The 22,439-nt window shown below is 44.2% G+C and overlaps 1 protein-coding gene and 1 non-coding gene across 5 annotated transcripts in view; one reads left to right on the forward strand and one right to left on the reverse strand.

The window, feature by feature from the left end:
* Window positions 1-4,114: 4,114 nt before the first annotated feature.
* On the forward strand, window positions 4,115-4,244 carry LOC114623971. Its single transcript, XR_003711863.1, has one exon. It is a non-coding gene; the product is annotated as a small nucleolar RNA SNORA17 (small nucleolar RNA).
* Window positions 4,245-9,874: 5,630 nt separating this feature from the next.
* Window positions 9,875-22,439, reverse strand: part of Lyn (LYN proto-oncogene, Src family tyrosine kinase) — a 112,563-nt gene continuing 99,998 nt past the window's right edge. For all 4 annotated transcript variants that reach the window (XM_028770338.1, XM_028770330.1, XM_028770346.1 and 1 more), the window contains exons 11-13: window positions 19,980-20,133; window positions 18,134-18,265; window positions 9,875-11,211 (exon numbers count right to left, since the gene is read on the reverse strand). In XM_028770338.1, coding sequence (XP_028626171.1) covers window positions 11,009-11,211; window positions 18,134-18,265; window positions 19,980-20,133 — 489 coding nt within the window. In that variant the 3' untranslated portion in view covers window positions 9,875-11,008. The remainder of the gene's footprint in view (window positions 11,212-18,133; window positions 18,266-19,979; window positions 20,134-22,439) is intronic.

Here is a 22,439-nt window from a genome sequence, read left to right on the forward strand (position 1 = left end):
TGAACAGACACCGTGACCGAGGCAATTCTTTTTTTTTTAAGGTTTTTATTTATTTATTATATGTAAGTACACTGTAGCTGTCTTCAGACACCCCATAAGAGGGCATCAGGTCTCATTATGGATGGTTGTGAGCCACCATGTGGTTACTGGGATTTGAACTCATTACCTCCAGAGGAGCAGTGAGTGCTCTTAACTGCTTAGCCATCTCACCAGCCCAACCAAGGCAGTTCTTATAAGGACAACATTTAATTGGGGTTGGCTTACAGGTTCACAGGTTCAGTCTATTATCATCAAGGAGGGAACATGGCAGCATCCAGGCAGGGATGGTGCAGGAGGAACTGAGAGTTCTACATTTTCTGAAGGCTGCTAGCAGAATACTGACTTCCAGGCAGTTAGGATAAGGGTTTTATCGCCCACACCCACAATGACACACCTGCTCCAACAGGGCCCCATCTAATACTGCCACTCCCTGGGCAGAGCATATACAAAGCATCACAATTACTGAGCCATTACTGTCCTTGCCCCTCATATCGATGCTTTTTATTTATGTCTGTGTGGTCCAATACTATCTGTAGGCTCACATATAGCAGCCAGTGTAACCCCTGCACATGCCTTCACCATTTCCTGCTTACTAAGGCCTCCCACCATATGTGCTTGGGGGGGGCATCCTTTTTACCTTCTTTTCTGGTGCTTTACAGAAATAGTTGGGACTGAGGGCTCATCTAGGTGCTGTGGGTGGGGCTGCAGAGTACAAAGGACTAGACCTAGGGTCTCATGCATGCTTGACAAGTGAGCACTGAGCCTTGTGCAGTGATTTGGAGGACAGTCTTTCCTACTTATTATGACCAGGACAGCTCAGTTGCAGACAGGCTTGTATTTTTAAATAATATTCTTCAGTTGGAAGGCGATAGCTCCAAAATGCAGTAGAGCAGTGTCTGAGCTAATGTTCTTTTTCTGTGGAGAGACACCATGACCACAGCAACTCTTAGAAAGGAGAGCATTTAATTGGGGACTCACAGTCAAAGGTTTAGTCCATTATCATCATGGGAGGAAGCAAGGTGGCATGCAGGCAGACACGTGCTGGAGAGATAGCTGAGAGTTCTATACCTTGGCAGGTAGCAGGAGGAGAAAGTTAAGTCACTGGGCCTGTCTTGAGCCTCTGAAACCTCAAAGCCCATCCCTGGTGACATACTTACTCCAACAAAGCCTTATGTCCTAATCATTTCAAACGACACTCCCTATGGGCCTATGTGGACCATTTTCATTAAACCCACTGTGAATAAATTCAGGCTTAGAAAGGTCCAAAGGCCAAGAAAGGCCAATACAGCTGTGTACAGCTTAATCAGGTCCAATTTCTACGTGCTGTGTCCAACATTGTGGTGGCAGCAAAACAACCCAAATTTGGACTATGCCCCTGCTTTAGTGGGGCTGAGTACAGGAATTGAGACTGTTCCTGACTGAGCTCCACACTGTCAATGTGGCCTTTCCTTTTAATTTTAATAAGGCCAACGCTGGCTCATATTCTCTATTTCCCAAGAGTATTATAGACTGAACCATAGCTCCAAATTTATACAGGGAGTCTTTACACCCAATACCTCCCAGTATGGCTCTATATGGAGATAAGAGTTTTTACAGAGATAGAATAAATGAGGTTATGGGGGGCATACTCTAAATCAGTAATACTGATGTCCATATAACAAGAGGGCATTTGGACACAGATATGAGCAGAGGGCAGAACAAGCAAAGGCAGGGACAAGACCTCAGGGTGTCAAGCCAGACAAAGGATTTAGGAGGAAGCCAGTCTGTCCACAACTTGATAATAACTTCTGGCCTCCTAGTGATGAGAAATCTATTTCTTTTAAGTCACTCAACTTTGAAACGGCAGCCTTCACTAAGGCTGCTAGACAACTAGCCTTGGCGGGAATCCTTTATTTAATTCACATTCTTTACACCTGAAGCATTCAGAAAGCTGAGACAGTCTTCGATTCCAAGGCAATCAGAGCACACTTCCAAAGTTTGGTGGTGTGTGGCACATTTGATATTCACTGAGATAAACAATAGTGGGGGCCTAGGAAGGAGGTACCTGCTGGCGCCCTGTGGCTAGCCTTCCGGTGAGCCAGTTGACAGGCCAGTGCACAGTTCAGCTTGCTTGTCTCCTTCACAATTACTTCATCTGCTCTGTGTCCTCTGCATTGTCTTCAGGTTTGAATCCACAGCTTCTGTGATGCTGCATGGCTGCCTGTCTGCCACACAAACAGAACCCTCTCTGTCTTCCCTACAGTCTCTCATCAGGAAATGCCCTCTTTTCCTTCCAAGTGCTTTCCTGGGTGCTGGGATGTGAACCAGGGCAGTATTATTCCTACCCTCCAGAATCTCTGATTCTTCTTTGGAATGTGCAAACACTGTCTCACTCTGTCTGTTTGAACCATATCCCCTGCTCTAAACTTGCCATTGTCTTTGACTTTGTGCCTCAGCATGCATTGTAATTCTCTGTTTCCAAAGCTTTGACATCTGGGACCCTTGTGACCTTAGAGGGAACATCTCTCCCAGGATTGTTCTTCAGAAGAACCTCACACCTCCCCTTGACTCCGGTTTGTCTTTAATATGCGGACCAACCAACCAGGAGTTTACACCATGTTCTACCCACCCAGGGCTGAGTACTAGACAACTACGAATAGTCCCCAACAGTCAGAACTGATGCAAAGATTCAAAGTAGCAGTGCACACCCTTTCTCTGCTGCCTTGACTTCCTACAGATGCTCAGATTTTCCTCTATCTGGCAATGCTGTTGCAATGCATGCTGCAGACATGGGAGCCTTCTCGATCAGGTAGTGCTCATGGTCTATGTAAGGCCCACTCCTAACCTGGACTTGAGCCATGGCCTGATCCAGGCTTCTTGGCCTCTAAGCACCTGTCTCATAGCAGGTCTCAAAGAAGTCCACCATCGCTGTCACTCTAGGGCCCTGTTTGAGCTGGGAGACTCAATGAGCTACTGAAAGGAAGTTCTGAAAGGTGGTGCCTGTCTTTGATGTGTCCCATCCCATTCTGAGCCTCTTCCCTTGCTGCTATCTTGTCCCTGAAGCTCCTCTTCCTCACATTGTATGCCCATGTTTGCCCCTTTTCTAGTGGTTTTCTTGATCTATCTTGTCCTTGTGGTGCTTGTCACCATTAAGCAGGCAAGTTAAGGGTAAATGTTTCTGTCCCTCATACATCCACTGTGGTTTCTTTGACGGGGAAGCAGTGTCTGTCGAAACTGCTGAATACCATTGGCCCAGAGAGATCCACAATCAAAGAGATTAGGAATGACCACCTAAATACTTTTTAACACAAAAAGATTCGAAACAATGTGGCATAAAGCTTAAAGACTTCATTGTTCTATCTCGTGCATTCAAGGGATGTCTGTGCTGTGGCTTCCAACGGCTTCCTGTCCCTTCAGAAAAATCCAATTACCCATTCTGGTTGGTTAAGATTCAGGGACCTGTGATCTGTGTGATCACATATTCACATAATTACTCTTCATGGCTTGACTGAAGATGACAGAAAGCATGTCTCTGTATGCAGCTCTTTCAAGTTCCTTTGGTACCTGGGCCTGTACTTCTTCTTGGTTCCTAAGAGATAGTGTGTGGTAAGTCCATATCACTTCCCCCTATAGATCTGTAGCTATAAGTCAAATTTCTCATGGATCCTTCATTATATTAATATCAGAATGTGTTGTCTCAGAGGAGCATAACTGTTTTGCGTCTCTGAACATGGCTAACTCAGAAGGATTTTGAACATCCAGCATCTGGTTGTTCCATTTGACTCCAGTATGGCACCAACACTAAAGCTCTCGAATTTCTCAAGGTGCTGCACAGGCCCGTATCTCATTCACAATTCTGAAGTCCCCAAACCCCCAAACAAAAAGGTTGCCAAAAACTCACCTGGTGGCAAAACCAGATCTGAATCCACTTATAGGATACATTCATTGTACCTATTCTGAATGTCTGGAAAAAATTTCCCCCACAGAAATGTTTTATTTGATTAAAAATTTGAAGTGTTCACAAAGCTTTTACCAGTAAATATTTAGCATATTAATTGTATTAAAACAAGCAAACAAAGAAACAAAAAACTAATCTGCTGCCCCAGAAGCATTGCAGGTCTGGCTGCGGTGTCACACGTGTGTCAGTAGGTGGCAGAGAGGAGAGAAGCTAAGTCTATGCCCAGTGTTCCAACTGTGAACATTGGAATGAAAAATAGCAAGCCTGAGACAATCACCAGGAGGCCAGACCAGGAACTAGCCTGATATGATCCCAAAATGAACCCAAAATCCCACAGGCCCAGACAGGCTCCTGTGAGACTGCGAAATGGTATTCTGGTTCATGGCTGGGCAGGTGCCTAGAACCCCGAGACTCTGTGTGAGAACCAGCAGGAGTTCGGCACACCCCCAGAATCCAGGGTCCTGAAAAACAGTCCAGTCTCCATAAAACTCAGTCACGTAGGCCGGCCATTACAGACCCTCCCAAAGTGCACAGTTAAAGGGTGTGACTAGAGGCCTCAGGGCCTAGGGATTTACATACTAATGAAGGCCAGAGGGTGGAACAAATTAAGCATGCTTCCCCATATCCTCCACATATCTTCCCCCAATCCTCCCTCTTTCTCCCTCCCTATATAACTCGGGACTGCTCTGAGTTTTACGGGGGTACGTCTAGATCCACCCACCATCCACCTTGACAATAAAACTTTTGGAACCAAGGACTTCCTCGTGTCACTGGGGCCTGCCACTGCCAAAGTCTCCAGGCCGCTGGAACCATAGACGTTCCTCCTGCATGTGGGACCTGCTGTAGCGTGGAAACCCACTGGGACCCCACTGCTGTGGCCTGCAAATTTTCCCCACAGCTCCCAGTGGAGGAAGCTAACTGGAGACTAGAAGAACCCTGCCTGGGACAGGCAGGAGTGAGCTCGAGACAGACTACTCTTGCATAGGGACACTTGGGTGGCTGAGTGAGGAGTGAGCTGAGCCAACCACCAGACCAGCATCATGGGAGACGGACAGGGCTAGCCTGTGATGAACACCAGTGCGGCACTACACAGGCCTTAGGAGGCAGGCAGGCCACGCCTGAGATGACTCTTGACTGGTGTCGTAATGTATGAATGGGGCATAGCACTCCTGAGACAACCTAGACACTCAGAGACCCCAGGTACCTCTAAGGGAGGCAAGTAAGTGGTGGAGGAATGGAAGAGAAGGAGAAACAGAAGGATGTGGGCACAATGAAGAGAGGCAGAACTGGAGACTTGAGGATATCGGGGAACAGCTGATGTGAGTAACTGGTGCCACCTGGGACCACAGTTGGGACCTGGCCTGTGCTGCCATCAGGAGCCATGTCTGAGTCTATGGTCCTGAAGCAGCAGGGGTCTGTTACCACCAATGGCTAGGTGGACATCTCTGGTCTGGGCTGCTGCTTGGGACCATGTTGATGTCTGAGGGCTGTGCAGAACTGGCCCCACCCCTCACCTGGGTATCATAGGAGACCTGGCCCTGGGGAAGCATGAGAGCTGACTCCACCCCCACCCAGCTGCAGTATTGGAGAGAGGCCCCCAAAATTTCAGAAATCTCAGGTAAGGATATAAGTGTGGGAGAGCTGGCCCAGTCAATCATCTTCCCTATGATGGCATGGACAAGTGAGAAATACCCTCCTCCACTCTTGCCCCTCACTATCTGTGGCAGGTGAGAGACCTGGTCCTGGGATAATTACAGCAGGAGAGCTGTCCCTTCCCTCATCTGCGGCAGCACTCAGGAGAGCAGGCCCTGCACCTCACCTGCGCATCAGAAGTTACCTTGATGGTGGAGTCATGGGTGAACTGACCACAAGGGTATCAGCTTTAGACAGCTGGCCCTACACTGTCACTTGTCAGCCATGTGGTGGTGTGGGCAAGTGAGAGATACCCCTCTCTTGCCCTTGTCACCTACAGCAGGGAGGAAGCTGGCACAAGGTTATCAGAGCAGGAGAGCTGGCCCCGACCCTCACCCACTGCAGCACTTTGGAGAATGTGTTCTACACTTTGACTAGGCAGCACAGTAAAGCTAGCTCTGGACATGGGGGTTACAGGTGAGCAAGCCTGAGGGCATGAGCACAGGAGAGCTGGCCCTGCCTCTTGGCTGCTGTATGGTGGTGCAGAGGGAGAGATACCCCCCTTCCCTCCCTCATCCCTCAACATCTATGGGAGGCCAGAGAACTGGCCCCAGGGTCTTGAGAATGGGAGAACTGGCCATATCCCTTGGCAGCTGCAGCACTTGGGAGAACAGAGCCTATACCTCACTTGAGTAGCAGGATTGAGCGGGCCCTGATTGTTGGGGGATGGGGAAGGAGGGTGTGCTTGAAGGCATGAGAGCAGGAGGCCCAATGGGCTGGTTAGTTCAGACTCCTCTAAGGCCCAGATCCAGAGCTTTGAATTGGCTCACCCCAACATCTATGAACTGCTGGAGTTTATGAACGGGCCAGTCCTACAGATCCAACACTACAGGATCTCCATGACACAACAACATGGCAACAACAAGATATCCAAGAGGAGTCCTAGTGAGATTCCAGTATTGACAGAGTAGCAGAAGCCTCTTGTACAGACATTTGCAAGCAAAGAGGTGTAGACAAAAAAAGTACACTGTGGGACACACTGTGACACACTACAGATTCCACAATAAGATTTTTTTTTTCTGTTTTAGGGGCGGTTGAGAGGGTGGAGGGTAGATATGAGGGGAGGGAGAGATGAGCGGAATTGGGGTACATGATGTGAAACTCACAAAGAACCAATAAAAAGTTAGGAAAAAAAACCCCAACCTGAAAGTGAAAATCCAAATGACTCTAGAAGCTAAGGGATAAAACTAAAAGTAAATGGAATTCACAGTTATACTGGTTTCTGACATGGCGTCTCCTCTGGTGCACATAAGCTCTGTATTACTACAGTTTTGCAATCCGGATTATTTCAATTGTCTTTTCAACAACCTAGAGATGGATGCCGTGGGCATTGGCACTATTGTTTCCACACTCACGGAAGTGCAACGATACTGCGGCCATCCCAGGAACTCTAGGTACGTCTAACATGTCTATCTGAAGCACTTAACAGACTCAGAAGAGCACAAGAAACAGGGTCAGTGGGTCACTTAGCAGTTAAAGATCCTTGAGGCCTGATGATGCATGCCTGATTACTGGAGTTACATCTCTGGAACCTAGAAAAAGGTGGAAGAAGACAATACAGAGTTGTCCTTTGACCTCAACATGCAAGTGTGGCCCTTGTTCCCCCACACACCACATATACACACCACAATAGATACATATACACAGAAGCATATGCACACATACAACACACACATATCACATACACATTCATGCACATGTATACACACACATACAACTAAATTGGAAAACTTTCTACATAGTGGTCTAGAACTTTCTGAAAAGAATATTACTGGTTTTATTATATTCTCCCTCATAAAATGGACCAAAAATATTATCAAAACACTTAATTTTGAAGCTACAATCCCTACAAATTGTGTTTTAAAAGTATATTGGTGAGCTTAATTTTTCCATGACATTTTATTGGCTTTGAGGCTGTCTTGGTATGTAGCTGTAGCCCCATAGGCCCATAGAGAATGGCATTATTAGGAAGTGTGGCCATGTTGAAGGAGGTGTGGCCATGTTGGAGAGATGTGGCTATACTGGAAGAAGTGTCACCATGAGTGGGCTTTGAGGTTTTAGACACTCAACCATGTCTGCCTGCCATACTTCCACTGTGATAATAATGGACTAAATCTCTGAACTGCAAGCCAGTCCTAATTAAATACCTTCCTTTATAAGAGTTTCCATGGTCATAGTCTCTCTTCATGGGAATCCTAATTAAGACAGCACCCAAGGCTAGCCTCAAAACATGGTTTGCATGACATTTTGTATACACAAAAAATTACTTAAGGAAAATTCTCCTCATATCTATGTGGACTTTAGTCGATCTTTTTGAAATGTATACTCTTGGCGATCAGAATATCCAACAGAATCAGGGCTAATCTGCTACCAAAGGTCTTCAGAATTTGATTTTATGTGGAAGATGGTCTCGGTGGCCCTGAGGTTGGAATTAAGGGCTTTCATTTTATCTCACAAGGAAACAAGGAAAACAAACAAGTCCTAGTTTAGTCCTTCAGTGATGAATATACTGGATCACTCAGCCATGAAATTAAATCTTCAAAAATTTCAGGGCTGTTGTGTGTGAACTGGAGAAAATTTTGATAAAGTACCAAAGTTAAAAAAAAAAAAAAGTCTTGAGTAAGTGGCAAGTGTGCTTAGAATCAACATCTTCTTTAACAAAAAGAGCAAGGCTTGCCAGCTCTTCATCTAAAAGGTTTATGTAGGAAAATGTGGAGTTGCCTTCCCACTGGGCGAAGGGGAGGAAGGAAGGGAGCCCCCCAGAGGTGGGAAAGCAGTGTCCCAGTAGGGACTGGTTCCTTTGGGAAAATGTGAGACTGTTCAGCTGGTTGTGGATGCTGTTGGTAAAAGACAGGAGAGCTGAAGCCAGCAGTAGGATGAACATTTCATTTAATTCAGTGGAGTTGTAGAGGGTGTTTTCCAATGCAAACATCTTAGCCGCTGTGGCTCTTTTTGATTATAAAGGGGTCAAGGATGGAAATGAGTTTTATAACTGTAACTCTTTCTTTGCCATGGATGTTATCACTATGTGAACATTAAGAAAGTCTTCTTGTTGTTTGTTTTTTAGTTTCTCTCTCTCTCTCTCTCTCTCTCTCTCTCTCTCTCTCTGTGATGTGTGTATGATGTGTACGTGAGTGTGTATGTATGTATGTGTGTGTGTGAAATGTGTGTATGTGTGTGTGAGATGTGAGTGTGTGATGTGTGTGTGAGATGTGTGTGTATGATCTGTGATGTGTTGTGTTTTATATATGTGTGTGGTGTGTGTGTGTGTGTGTGTAAAACCTTTGGATGTGCGTGCACATTTGAGTGGTCAGAGTACCTTGGGTACTTGTCTTTTTACCTTTCTCTTTCTGGGGTCTCTTGTTTGTTGTTGCATATGCTTGGCTAGCTGGACCTCATGCTTCTGGGGATTCTCCTGTGTCTGACTCCCACTTCTCAGTACGAACACTGAAACTGCACAAATTGTCTTTCTTTTACACAAGTTAGGGGTGTGAATGAAGGTCCTTAGACTTAGCAAGCATTTTACCCACTGAGCCGTCTCCCCCTCCCACCCAGCATACCTCATACCTCCTGATGAAGCAAGGGTATGGAAGAAAGACTCTAACACTCGATAGAGGGGAAAATGGACTGAGAGAAGTAAGACAAGATGCAAATAGATTCTTAGCAATGTTTTAGTGATTTCTTTAGCTTTAAGGATTCTTCGCCTTCCTTTCCATGAAATGAAGTAGACCATGCAGGTGAGTCTGAAATGAGTGTGTGAGCATGGGGAGGGGAGGGCCTTAGAAAACCTGCTATTGTCAATCAAGTGACCAGATGTGCACATGCTGTGTCTGTAAATAAGGCACTTAGAAACGAAGGGCTTTAGAAAACTTTGGAAGGATGCTGTTTTAAAAAATCAGGGAAAAGACAAATTAAAGTTTGAGAAAAATCAGATATTCAATCCCTCCCCCTAGGCATCCAGAGCTTCACATAAACATACAAATTACAGTTTTAATGGTGCTTGCAAAGCCTGTTAAAAACAGATCTGTGGGCACCCAGGCCATCAACTCCTCAGCCCTCCAACCTGAAATGCTCCAGCTGTGGAGGTGCGACCTCCACAAGTTCATGCGGTGTGACTGTATAGAATGACTCCTTGCCCTTTCTCCACCAACCAGCTCTTTTTATACATGGACGAGCGTTAAAAATCTGATACACAAGACAAAAACCTCAAGATGTTATTGGGTGTATTAAAATAAAATCAAAAGTAGAAATATTAAGTATGTACACAGTGGCATAAGTGAAAGGGCAGACACAGCAGTTTCCATATGGAGTTTACAGTGGAAAACCCAGGTAACAAAACTGCTCTGCTCACCAGAGGCTTCTCCATAATTGCCTGCTTCCTACCTGTAAATAGTCTCTCACACATCTTACACATTTTAGAAAAGATTGCTGAGTCACAAAAATAACTCCAAATATGGCATTTTAACTTTTTTAGAGTACAACTAACATCTATGATTTATAAAATGTTCAAGTCATTTGAGGCAACGAGAGAAATGCTTTGTATTCTTGGATGGTCTCAGAAAGTCCTGATAGATTAGATTACATTTCTCCCAAAGGACACCATCAAGAAAGCCTTTAGAGAATCCTATAATTGAAACACTCAGACCATTAAAAACATTCCTCTACGGAGCAGAGCTTGAGGCTCTACTGCTTTCGCTGGGAGGTCTGGGTAGCGGTGTAGCTCCAAAGGGATCCAGTTCAGCAGTGGTCCTTCTGTGTGCTCATGCACAGCGCTCCTGCAGGGTGAGCCCATGCTGCCTCCTGTCCAGTGATCTTACCACAAAGGAAAGTGTTTAATAGTCTTATTTTCTGAGGAAGGGGTGAGAGGTGAGAAGGAATCAAATCCCAGAGCAAAAACCATTCAAATTTAGAAAAGACATTTTAAAGTTGGTGACTTCACCTGTAAAATCTAACAGGCTAGATTAGTAGTTTTTAAGAAAGTAAGCCAAAGCATTGAGAGGGTAAGGGGGCATCTGCTGTGCATGGGGGTTTGTTTCTGCTAAGTGAGTTTAGTTCTTGCTGCATCTGGGAATTTGTTGCAACAGTCTCTGAACCTGAGTCACTTGGCCCATGTAGAGCCAGTGTGCATATTGGACAGAGCAGGTGTTTGTATTCTGACTGTGGTCACACTGAGCAGTGGCCACCCTTTTAAGAAACAGCATCCTATGTCCAGGGTGTTCTTCCTGAGTTAATTCATCATGTCCACCAGGAACCAGGAACACAGAGGGTCCTGGCATGAGATAGTTAGCTCCACCGAGGCTGCTTTTCCTACTAACTACAATGGACTGGTCTCCACACCCACTACGGTTGCTGCTGATACTGCCCCTCTGTGGCAGTATAGAAATCATCCAGGACGCTCTGTAAGTAGTCAAAAGTCGGCCTCTCCTCTGCCTTTTCTTTCCAACACATTTTCATGATGTCATAGAGCTCATCCGGGCAGTTCTCCATGCGTGGCATTCGGTATCCCTGTGACAGTGCACTCATCACATCCGCATTGGTTCTCCCTAAGGTCAAAACAAACAAGAACAGTCATGGTGAGTTTAGAAGCCCAGCACTACGAGAGAACACTGCAGGGGTGGCTCGCTACTAGCATTCTGCAGTTAAGACTGAGGAAAAAAAAGCTTCCTTGAGTATGTTCTCTCCAAATTCACAGAGCCTACCCCAAAAGCCAAGTGAGGTGGTACACACTTGTAATCCAAACTCTGGGGGCAGTGGGAGGCAATGGAGGTAAGACTAGCAGCTCTCTGGGCTTACAAGCCAGTCAGCCTAGCCTACTTGGCAAATTCTAGGCTGAGAAACTATCTCAAAATCAATAGACATCACTGTAGAATGATACCCAGTGCTGTCCTCTGGTCTCTATAAGCATGTGTATACATGTGTACCTGCACTCACATGCACACATGCACCAACATGCTTGGAAATAACTCCTTCACATTAACATGCACAGACATACTGACTGAACATGGCCAAAGAATGACCCAAGGTGAAAATACCTTGGGAACTGTGAGAGAGGCTCCAGGAAAAAAGGCAGAGGGCCTTTTACTTCACGATTGTTCCCTGAATGGTTCTTGGATATGATTTTGTGCCTACTATGTTAAACATTTACACTCAATTTATAAGACATGATTATGCTTGTTTGATGCAGAACATAGCTGTCTAACCAAATCTGGTCACTATACACTGAATCTAGACACAGCTTTCTGCCTCAAATTTGTGATTTCCCAGATGTAACCTATAGTATGTGCCAGACAATAGTGTTTAAATTGGTCTGTCCTGAGAAAGTTCTGGGAAGGGGCTACTCTGTTAATATTTAGTATGTGCTTATTGACGTTTATTTACATGTTTTCTGAACTCAACAACCTTCCTTGGATCATTGCTTGTTTGTTACATTTGTGTATAAAAGTATACTGAAGCTGAAGTAAGATTATCTACAGTCTTAGAATGTAGTCCATTAGACTGTAGTCTGAACCGTTCTTTCAGGTCCTCAGATCCCATGACCAGCAGAAAGATCTGCACAGGTCGGCTGAAAAGTCAACAATGTGCATACAGATCAATATCAACTTTACCGACCTTTTAAGTTAACCATACCAGCCCAATATATTTACCCCCAGTTACTCCTTCTTTGGTAGGGCATATGCTTTTTAACATCCAAAAAATTAAAAATATATTGCACATATATTTCTAGACTCCCTTCCTTCCTAGCTTTCCTTCATAGAAGACAGTTGCTAAGGAATCTCCCTTAATGCAAACTTCTGAAGAACAATTGTTCTTGCCTTGCAGGAGCTCTGGTCTCTAGTTAAAAAGAATCAAATAAGCATTACAACATTTTGTATCTTTTTTTCTAAAATTTCATTTATTTATTATGTGTATGGATATTTTGCCCAAATGTATGTTCTGTGGCATCTCATGTGTATAGTGCTTGAAGAAGACAGAATAATGTATCAAATTCCCTGACACTGGAGTTATATACAATTGTGAGCTACCATATAGGTGCTGGGAGTTGAACCCTGAGCCTCTGGAAGAGCAATCAGTGCTCTTAACCAATGACCCATATCTCTGTTTGTATGCCTTTCAAGTTGTTTACCAGGTGAATTGGCTTTCCTCAAGCCTACTTATGAAATACCACTTTCATATCTGTCTACTGAAATCCTCTGACTAGAAGATTTCACTTGATCTTTCTTTACTTGGAACACTTTCTTTACTTGGAACTTTGATCTCCACAAAATTATGTAACTCTGACTACTGGATACATTTCTGAGGAAATGTCTAGTTTTAGTTTTCCTTGAAGTTCTAGGATGCTGTTGGAAGGTAATACTCAGGAGGGTGTAAATAGCATTGGGTTTGCAAGCTTGGTTAGGAATATCTCTTTACTTCCTTCCTGAAGAACCCTGGTTACATAGAAGGTCAGATGCCCATAGAGGATAAACTTTGTAGGAGCTTAACTCTGAAGAACACACTCAATGCTGCAGACCAAGGACACACATTTCTGCTTTGGTAAGAGAAGAAAGAAGAAAAAATCTGAAACCCATCTTTTTATTCTTAAGTGAATCAACACATAAAGCAAGCTATGATATGACAAGTCTTATAGAAGAAAGGAGATGGGAGGTGGACTTTCACTCTACCCTAAACTCACTCATAGTTTCTACTTAAGTCTGTGGCTAGGCTAAAGTATTCAAATGCCCATTAGCCTGAGGTCTCCAGTTCCTTCATGTTGCATCCTTCATTCTTCCCACAGCCCTTACTGCTAATCATTGTGGGTCATGAGATAGCATGAAGTTCTGAGGGACACAGAGATGGTTAACATGGAGAACTGTCCTCAAGTAACACATAGCCCAGTTGAAAAGATGCTCTCATGTGGGGATGGGGAAGGTGGTATCCAGAGGGTAGGAAGTGGCAGAAACCACAAGCTGGTCAAAGAGCATGAGAAAGAGGAAGTGGTACAGAGATAAGAAAAGAAATTGGGGGTTTATGACAGGGGAGGGGACCCAGTAAGATCACAGTACATTACTGTTTACAGTCCTTCTGGGTGAGGGGGTACTGGAGTGGAGAAGAAGCAAGAATACACTTTATAAGAAGGTGAACGGTCTTCTCTAAGCATCAGTTAAGGTCAAGGCAGATATTCACAGTAGGATGGATTTTAAACTTTGAATTTACACATGGTTGGAAAAAGCCAGAGAGGACATGATGTGTCAGAACTGGTATCATTTTCAAGCCTAGTTTCTTTTCCTAAGAGTAAAGCTAAGTGAAGGTCCCTGCTCTGAGACCCCTGTCTTCTCTTTGTAAAAACCATATACACATATAACCATAATTTTAGCTTTAAGACCAAAAAAATGAGGCTTCTTTTGTCTGCTGTCCATTTCCCCCATTACCTCCAAACAACAACAGTGAAGAAAGAGAACAAGAAATAGAAACTTAAACTCCTCTTTAACTTAGCTCTGAAACATCTGGCACTCAGAGACAGAGGTGGCCTAAACAAACCGGAAGTAAATGCAAGCAAAAAGCAAACAGAAAGGGATGATAATAGGCATGTTGGCCCATCCTGACACTCTTCAGATGAAGTGGCAAGCACCTGTCAGGAGAGGTCAGTGGCCACAGACAACACAGTCCTGGGACAAGCTTGGCTGCACTGTGTTAGTGCAGCAAACACAGCGAACGACCTGAGTTTGGTGTGCCCTCCCAAAACTCATGCTGAAGATTGTGTGCTACTCTGAAAGTTTTGTGAGATGAGCTCTGTAAAAGAAGGCTGCTAGGTTATTAAGCAAGATGGATGCCTTTCTCAGAGGAGCCAGTGCCTGATCTTGAGGGCCCATATTATTCACTAGGGGAGAGATTTTAGGAAGTGTGTCATCCCCGCTGGCTAGTTCATTCTGCACAAGTCTGCCTGCCTCTCTACTTTCCACCCTGCTGTGAAGCCGTACACCCGACAGCAGCAAGCTCCCGAAGGCAAAAGCAACATACTTCCTTTCTGGAGGCCCAGCCTCAGCCTTCGTCTCTAACAACCGAGAGGAGCCAGAGCAAACTGAACAGGGAATGTTCCAGAGTGTGAGTGTGGGAAAGGAATGCTGGACAAGAGGGAAAAGAGCCAGACATCATGACACATGGCACACTGTGGACAGCCTGGAGGGTGCTATGATGAGTGACCCATGCTGGGCAGAGGGCAGGAAGGGATTGTTCTCTTTTTATGGGTCTCTGGCTTCAAAACTGGTTGTCCATGGGGCTGGGAATTGTGTGGTCAGGGTAGAGGGGGAGACAGGCTTCACTTTACAGTTCTCCATTTCCTGATTTTGGGACCATGTGGCCATTTTATTTAATAACAAGTAAGATGGGGGCTGGAGAGATGGCTCAGTGGTTAAGAGCACTGACTGCTATGCCGGGCAGTGGTGGTGCACACCTTTAATCCCAGTACTTGGGAGGCAGAGGTAGGTGGATTTCTGAGTTCGAGGCCAGCCTGGTCTACAGAGTGAGTTCCAGGACAGCTAGGGCTACACAGAGAAACCCTGTCTCGAAAAAAAAAAAAAAGAAAAGAAAAAAAACCCAAACAAGTAAGATGGACAGCTCCCATCTTACTTAGTTGAAAGGTAATAACATGTTTAGAACTGTGAGCTGCAAATAACTAAGTAATCAAACTCCAAGAACGATTTCTTTGAAAACCATTTATGGGTGGGGATGAGTGGCAATCTTTTATTAGAATGTTTGGCTTTTTAATGTGCACATTTCCCCCTTTATTTTTTAATTTTAGGTATATTGGTGTTTTGCCTGCATGTCTGTCTGTATACCATGTGTGTGCAGTGCCTTTGAGACCAGAAGTGAGCACTGGATCTCCTGGCATTGGAGCACCATGTGGTTACTGGGAATTGATCCTGGAACCTCTGGGAAGAGAAGCCAGTGCTCTTAACTGCTAAACCATCTCTCCAGCTTCTAATGTGCATATATTTATTTTGACAAGAATACTTGTTACTATTTAATAACAAGTAAATATAAAGAATTAGAAAACTTCAGAAATTTACCAAGAGGAAATATTAATATACTTATTATTTCTTTGCCTAAAGATAATAGCATTTTGGTAAATTACATTTTTAGGCTTTTTTTCCTATATAAATATATGTTCTTTTTATACATGGCTTCTTATTTCCCCTCTTTTCCCCTTTTTATTCTGTAAATAGTCACATAGTTGATTAAAGCACTTTTAAAAAAAGACCTTAACACACACACACCCAGTACTTTTCTTAGCAGTGAAGGTCTCAGACAACCAAATCACAAGGGCTTTCTTTACATAGCAGGTTTGTGATAGGGTGGAGATTGTTCACACGTCAATGTTTGCCTGTTTCTTTGTGTCTATAAATCATGTCCTCTAAGGAGCTAAGGGTCTTCTGGCCATTCTTAATGCTGTGGACTCTTGTAATTGTTGATACAGACTTCCTGATAGTCTCACATTTCAGTCCTCAAGAAGGGAAGGTAGTCTGGTATAGAGGAAGCAATGGTTTCTGAATACATATACACGCAGAGAGACACAGAGACACAGAGACACAGACATAAACACACACATACACACACACACACACACACACACACTGTTGTGATCTCACTCACTCACTCACTCACTCACTCAGAATCTTTCCAAATCTGGAACACCGATCTGGAACACCAAGCACACCAGGCAAGGGGAAGGTCTTAGGAGGTTCCCGGTCACAGTTTAGAAGCACCTTTGCCACTGGTTTGGGTCCTGTCATTTTCTCTAAGCCTCAGAGGTCTTGGTTGAATATCACATCAACAACATATCACACACAATACACACATTATTGTATATCATATTATATTATTACATGTTTATCGTGTATTATATTTGTATGTATATAAATATGTTAATCTTTTTTATTTGTACAGGTAGATAGTATGTAGGGTTAGCTAGATATAGGCTTATGTACAGAATGATGTCTGTCAGTTTAGATATTGTGGCTAAGTAGAAATAGTTTTCCTAGTTTACAGCAGTGTTAAATCATTCTCCTCAATACCATCTCCCCATCTTCCACTTCAAGCAGAGTGTGACAGGAGGCTCTCCTACAGCCATTAAGACTCTGTTGAACCACTCTGACCCCAGGCCCATGGCCTCTGCCACTCTCTGGCCCTGAGTCCATTGCTTCCTCTGCTATTCTGGCCTCCTATTATCTCATCCATAGTATGGAGACCATCTTAAGGTTAAATAGCCTATGTGAGTTATTCATCCGTCCATTATTCATTCATCAGACATCAAATAGGGTCCAAATCACAATGGCCTTCTTCCTGTGGCCCAAGTCCAAAGATGCTCAACTCTCAAGTCTCAAGCCTCCTTCCCTCATGCCTTTGACTCCTGGTCATTAACAACTATTGGGTAATGACAGCAGCTTCCTTGTTTGCAAGAACACCTGCTAGTCCATAGCTGTCCACATGCTCTCCCGGCATCCTTTACTTCACCACAAGCTGAATATCACCTGTTAACCATCAGTTTCTCCCATGAAGGGAAGGGGTTGAGAACCTGCATCCTTCTGGCCTTGGGTGTGTCCCACATGCCCAGGTATTTCTAAATGAATTGGGCAATTAGAAACTAATGATTTAACTGTAATTTTCTCCTCTTAATTTAAATTTTATGTGCATGGGTGTTTTGCCTACATGTATGTCTGTGCACTATATACCAGCAATGCTTGCAGAGGCCAGAAGAGGGTGTTGGATCCCCTGAGACTGGAGTTGGTAAATGGTTGTAAGGTGCCATTTGGGTGCTGGTAATCAAACCTAGGTTCTCTGGGTGAGTAGCCAGTGCTCTCAACTGATGACTTATGTCTCAAGCCACTAAAAATTTAAATTCATTGTACCCATACAGTTTTGACTGAAAGACACTAACGGAGAAAGTGGGAATTCGTGAGGGACCCTTCTTCATATCAGTATAGATTCTGGAGAAAGGCAGGGCAGATAAAACCTGATGCATTGAAATTCAGATGTGAGTATTGAACAATGTACCCAGTAACATCCTAAGTTATGATCAGAAAAGCCCTTCACTGTTCAACAGTAGCAAGTATCCCCTGAAGAGGGAGAGACCCCACTACCCAGTCTACGATCTCAGTTCAACTAGCAGAAGACATTGAAGACTCTGGTTCCTTGTACACATCTGCCCCATCTGGAACCCTGCTTTGGCAGAGAGGCACTAGTGTCTAACCTGCCTCATTGAAACACCCGGACCAGAGCCAAGTACACAAGGTAGAAAGTGGTGAACTCACTGAAGGAAGAGTGAGATGGAGACAAAGAAGCATCTAAGCATCGTTCAGCAAGATTTGCATAAAAAGTCACGACTTCCACGCTCCGTCAGAAGCACAGATCTGGGTAGACGGGGCTATTGTCTTCTTCGGGGTGCTAAGTTCTTCCCTCACACTGGAGTGGGGTGTAAAGAAGTGATACCTGGGTAGGGAATCTTCCCATAGGTGACGATTTCATACAGGAGAATCCCGAAGGACCACACGTCAGACTTGATAGTGAAGCAGCCGAAGTTGATGGCCTCTGGAGCTGTCCACTTGATAGGGAACTTCGCACCTGCAGAGGAGAGCGTGGTTCTTACTCTAAGTTCAAGCTAATGGGTTATGGGTAATTTTCTTTTTTTGACCTTGTTTTTTGAAATTTAAGTAATTTATACTTAAATTAGTATAGAAAAGATACACGCACAATCAAAATGGCCATGGTGTCAAATGTCGTTTGAACACAGTCACCCCACTTTCTTGCATTTCCCTTTTAGGTCCTCTTTTCCTTAGAAGCAGTCTCTTCTGGAACCTCTAGGGGGCACTGTAACCAGTTCAACTTTAAACACAAAAGGGCATGGTGTACAATGCAAATACATTTTTGTTATCTTTTTGCCTTTCAAATGTGTTGAAATTTTATCTAGAGTTTAGTACGCGGAATTCTCAGCTAAGGCAGGGGAATCTCTTGATGCAAAGAGTTTAAAGCTAACCTGGGTAGCAACACAGGACCCCGTCTCAAAAAACCAAACCAAACAAACCTATCAAAATGTCACACCAAACCTCTACAAAACAATTCAGGTTTTTCTTTAATAAGCCCATTCTAAGTTTGCATGGTTATATCTTTTATTCCATTTAAATTTACCTATTTAACTTTTAGTGCTGGGGATAAACGCTAAGCACACATTTGACCACTGAACTATATCCACAGACAGAATTATACATAATTTCCTACGAGGAAAGCAAGACTTGGCACAGACTGTAACTCTGTCATCATGGAACTGCTAGGGCTTCATTGCCATTCCTTGAAAACATTACTTTTACTATGTCTTTGCATCAGTTTTCTTTTGCAATGCCTTACTAAAACTGGAAGTCCTTATAAGAACAATAAAGATAGTTGTGTACACCGTTGTATGCTGGCCCATATCACTGAATTCTGGATTATTCCCAGGAAGTCTAGAGCAGTGGTACATGATGGGAGGACAGAGATGCAGGGAGTGGGAGCAGCTCCGTGTTACCACTTTCTATTTGCTGCAATCCTAACACGTTCTTTATGGTTTTCGTACATTTCTGGTATTTTTCAAAGACTCAGTGCTTATTGGTGTCAACAAACCAGGGGAATCAGCTCTTGCTCATGTACTCAGAAGCTGAATTCCCTTGTTTGAATTCTGGCTCAGTCCCTTACAGAGGGATCTCTAGAGCTACAGAACCTCCGAGGTCCATCATCAGTGGCTTGCAGCATAGAGCGAGTGTTACAAACATCTCTGCAGTTCAGGAAAGCACATGGACTTTATTATTGAGAGAAGAAATCTGCCTTACAGGGTAAACAAAGATTCTTAATTTTGACAAATTTAGTTTTGTTTGAGCTCCACTAACTGAAATACAACACTGGAGGTGTGGTACACACACCTGCAATCCCAGCACTTGGGTAGCTGAGGCAGCAGGATTTTGAGTTTGAGGCCAGCCTGGGTTACACAACAAGGCCATGCTACAACTTAGTGGTTGAGCTCCTGCCTTGCAAGCATGAGATCCTAGTCCATTAACTCCCAGTGCCAAAAAGTCAAACAACCCCCTTATCTCAAAAACTAGCAAAGAAGAAGACAGATGCTACTGTTTATGAACCTTGTTACTCAGCAGTGCCCTGTCTGGAAAGTAGAAGCAAGTTCTGTGGGAACAGAGAACACATGGGGGACTTGGGGGTGGAGAAACGGAAGGACATCAGGCATGGAGTCAAAGGTGTGGAAAGCACATCACAGGCCTGCAGTGAGATGGCCTCTGTGACCCACCACACATACCTTCCCTTGCTGTGTACTCGTTATCTTCGATGACTCTCGCCAGGCCAAAGTCTGCAATCTTGCACATGAGTGACTCAGAGACCAGGACGTTAGCAGCTCGCAGATCACGGTGGATGTAATTCTTCCGCTCGATGTACGCCATGCCTTCTGCAATCTGCAAACAGAAGGGGTTCAGATTCGTACTCTAAATAGGCTGTCATGTTGGCCATCAAGAAAAATAAAACAAAACAGACAACACCCTTAGTTTTTGAGATCCTTCCATGTATATTATTATTCCGATTGTTCAAATTTTTAAGATAGTACTAAAGTCACCCTTAGAATCCTTTCTAAAAATCTGTCCCTAACATCTCTAAGGATGATAACTTTAAAAAATGGGGGTTTTATTTTTATTTATGTGTGTTCGTGTGTCTTTGTGTGTGTGCGTGTGTGTGTGTGTGTGTGTCAGTGTAAACATTGCGTGCAGGGGCTCACGGAGGCCAGAAGAGGGCTGGAGTTGGAGCCCAACACGATGCTGGCAACTGAACTTGGGCCCTCTCTAAGAGCAGCAGTTCATGGTCTTAACTGCTGAGTTGTCTCTTCAGTCTCATGGTAATGTTTTGTTTTTCAAATAACAAAATATTTCAACATCTTTAACAGCCTGAAGGCTCTTTTTAAGACCTGTAAAGCCCATTCATGCTGATACACAGATGTCAGAATCTTAGATTCTTAAGTGAGAAGACATACTATTCTCTGATGTTGTAGCCCCCAAATTGATATATTGATACTCTGACCCTCAATACGATCCTTATGTGTTTGTAGTTGTAAAGTAATTAGGTCAGGGGGGTAGGGTATACTTGGTGCCCTTACACAAGAGGCCACAGAGAGCTTCCTGGTCCCTTCTACCTTGGGTGGCCATAGCTGTTAAGAGGTTTTAAAAGAAAATGGGCCTGAGCCAGATACTGAATGTGCTGGCACTTCCTCCTGGATGTCCCTAGAACTCTGAGAAATAAATGCCTGTTGTTTGAGCCATTCAGCTCATGGTATTTTGTGGCAGAAACCAGAACTAAGACAACAGAAGTGAAGAGGGTGACTTCCTAATACAAGTTCATTATAAGGTACCAGCAACAGGACATGATGTGGGGTGTGTTTGTTAGTAAGACCTTTTCTGTCAGGATCTTGCTAAGGAAGAGGTGTGGGGCCAGCTCTCCAGAGTCTCTGAGCACAGTCCTTCAGGACAAACAGAATACACTCTGACAACTAAGTAAGAGCATGAGGCAGAACGAAGGATTCAAATAGACAACGGCCCAGAGAGGAGAAGGTACCACTTAGTGCTGCTAGGAAATGTGGCAGAGCCTGAAAATCAGTTAAAGGATTGTGCCACCAAGTTGCAGTCAAGGAGAAGGAGGGAAGGTGTGTGTGCTTGAGTGTGTTTATGTGTGTTTATGTGCATGTTTGTGCTATGTGTTTGCGTGTGCTTTTGTGTGTGTGTGTGTGTGTGTGAGAGAGAGAGAGAGAGAGAGAGAGAGAGAGAGAGAGAGAGAGAGAGTTAGAAGAAGTCACCTCCAATTAGAATTACTTGTCAATAGAATGACTTGTCCCCAAGATTCTGTCTTAAACTGCAGCAGCTCATCTGGGAGGACAGGAGTCCTTTCTGTCACCAGCAGCAACACCCTCATTACTTCATGCTGTGCAGCCCACTCAAGCCCCTTCTGCCGCCCTCTACTGCTCAGCTCAAGGCAGCTCCTTAGCACTCCTTTCCTTCCAGGCGTCATCCTGGGCTCCCTTCCTCCAAGTCCCATCCTGAACCTCTCTTCACCTGTCCTACAGTGTTGGTTTGCACAAACACTACTCACAGCTAAACGTTATAGCTTTACAGGGTGTTTTTACTCCGTTCAGGGTGCTTGCTGTTGTCATGACAACCAGATAATAAAGACCTCTAAGGCAAAGGCCCCAGTGTGTATCTTTTCCATTCTCACTTTTATCTAGTGCAACTTTGCTGCTGTCACTAATCTCCCTCAGTAAAACAAGCTAGGGTTTTGTTTTTGTCTTTTTAAGATTTATTTACTTATCTTATATATGTAAATATATATGTATATATATATATCTTCAGACACACCAGAAGAGGGCATCAGATCCCATTATAGATGGCTGTGAGCCACCAGGTGGTTGCTGGAAATCAAATTCAGGTCCTCTGGAAGAGCACTCAGTGGTCTTAACTGCTGAGCCATCATCTCTCCAGCCCCTGAGCTAGGGTTTTATTAGCACCAGGAAGCTATGTTATTAGCACATGGGATTTGGCAGGTGTCATTTTTCTGATCACAAAAATTTGAGAACATTCAGACCTACTTTAAAGTCTAGTCAGCCCAGAATTTCACTTTCTATGGGCACCAAGGCACACTGTCCAAATACTTTAACAATGCTACCAAGGTTCTCCAGGACCTAGCTTTGATTCCTCTTCCTGCCTCCTCACCATGACCCCTC

The sequence above is a fragment of the Grammomys surdaster genome, unplaced genomic scaffold, assembly GCF_004785775.1.
Source record: "Grammomys surdaster isolate TR1022 unplaced genomic scaffold, NIH_TR_1.0 64, whole genome shotgun sequence".
NCBI lineage: Eukaryota > Metazoa > Chordata > Mammalia > Rodentia > Muridae > Grammomys > Grammomys surdaster.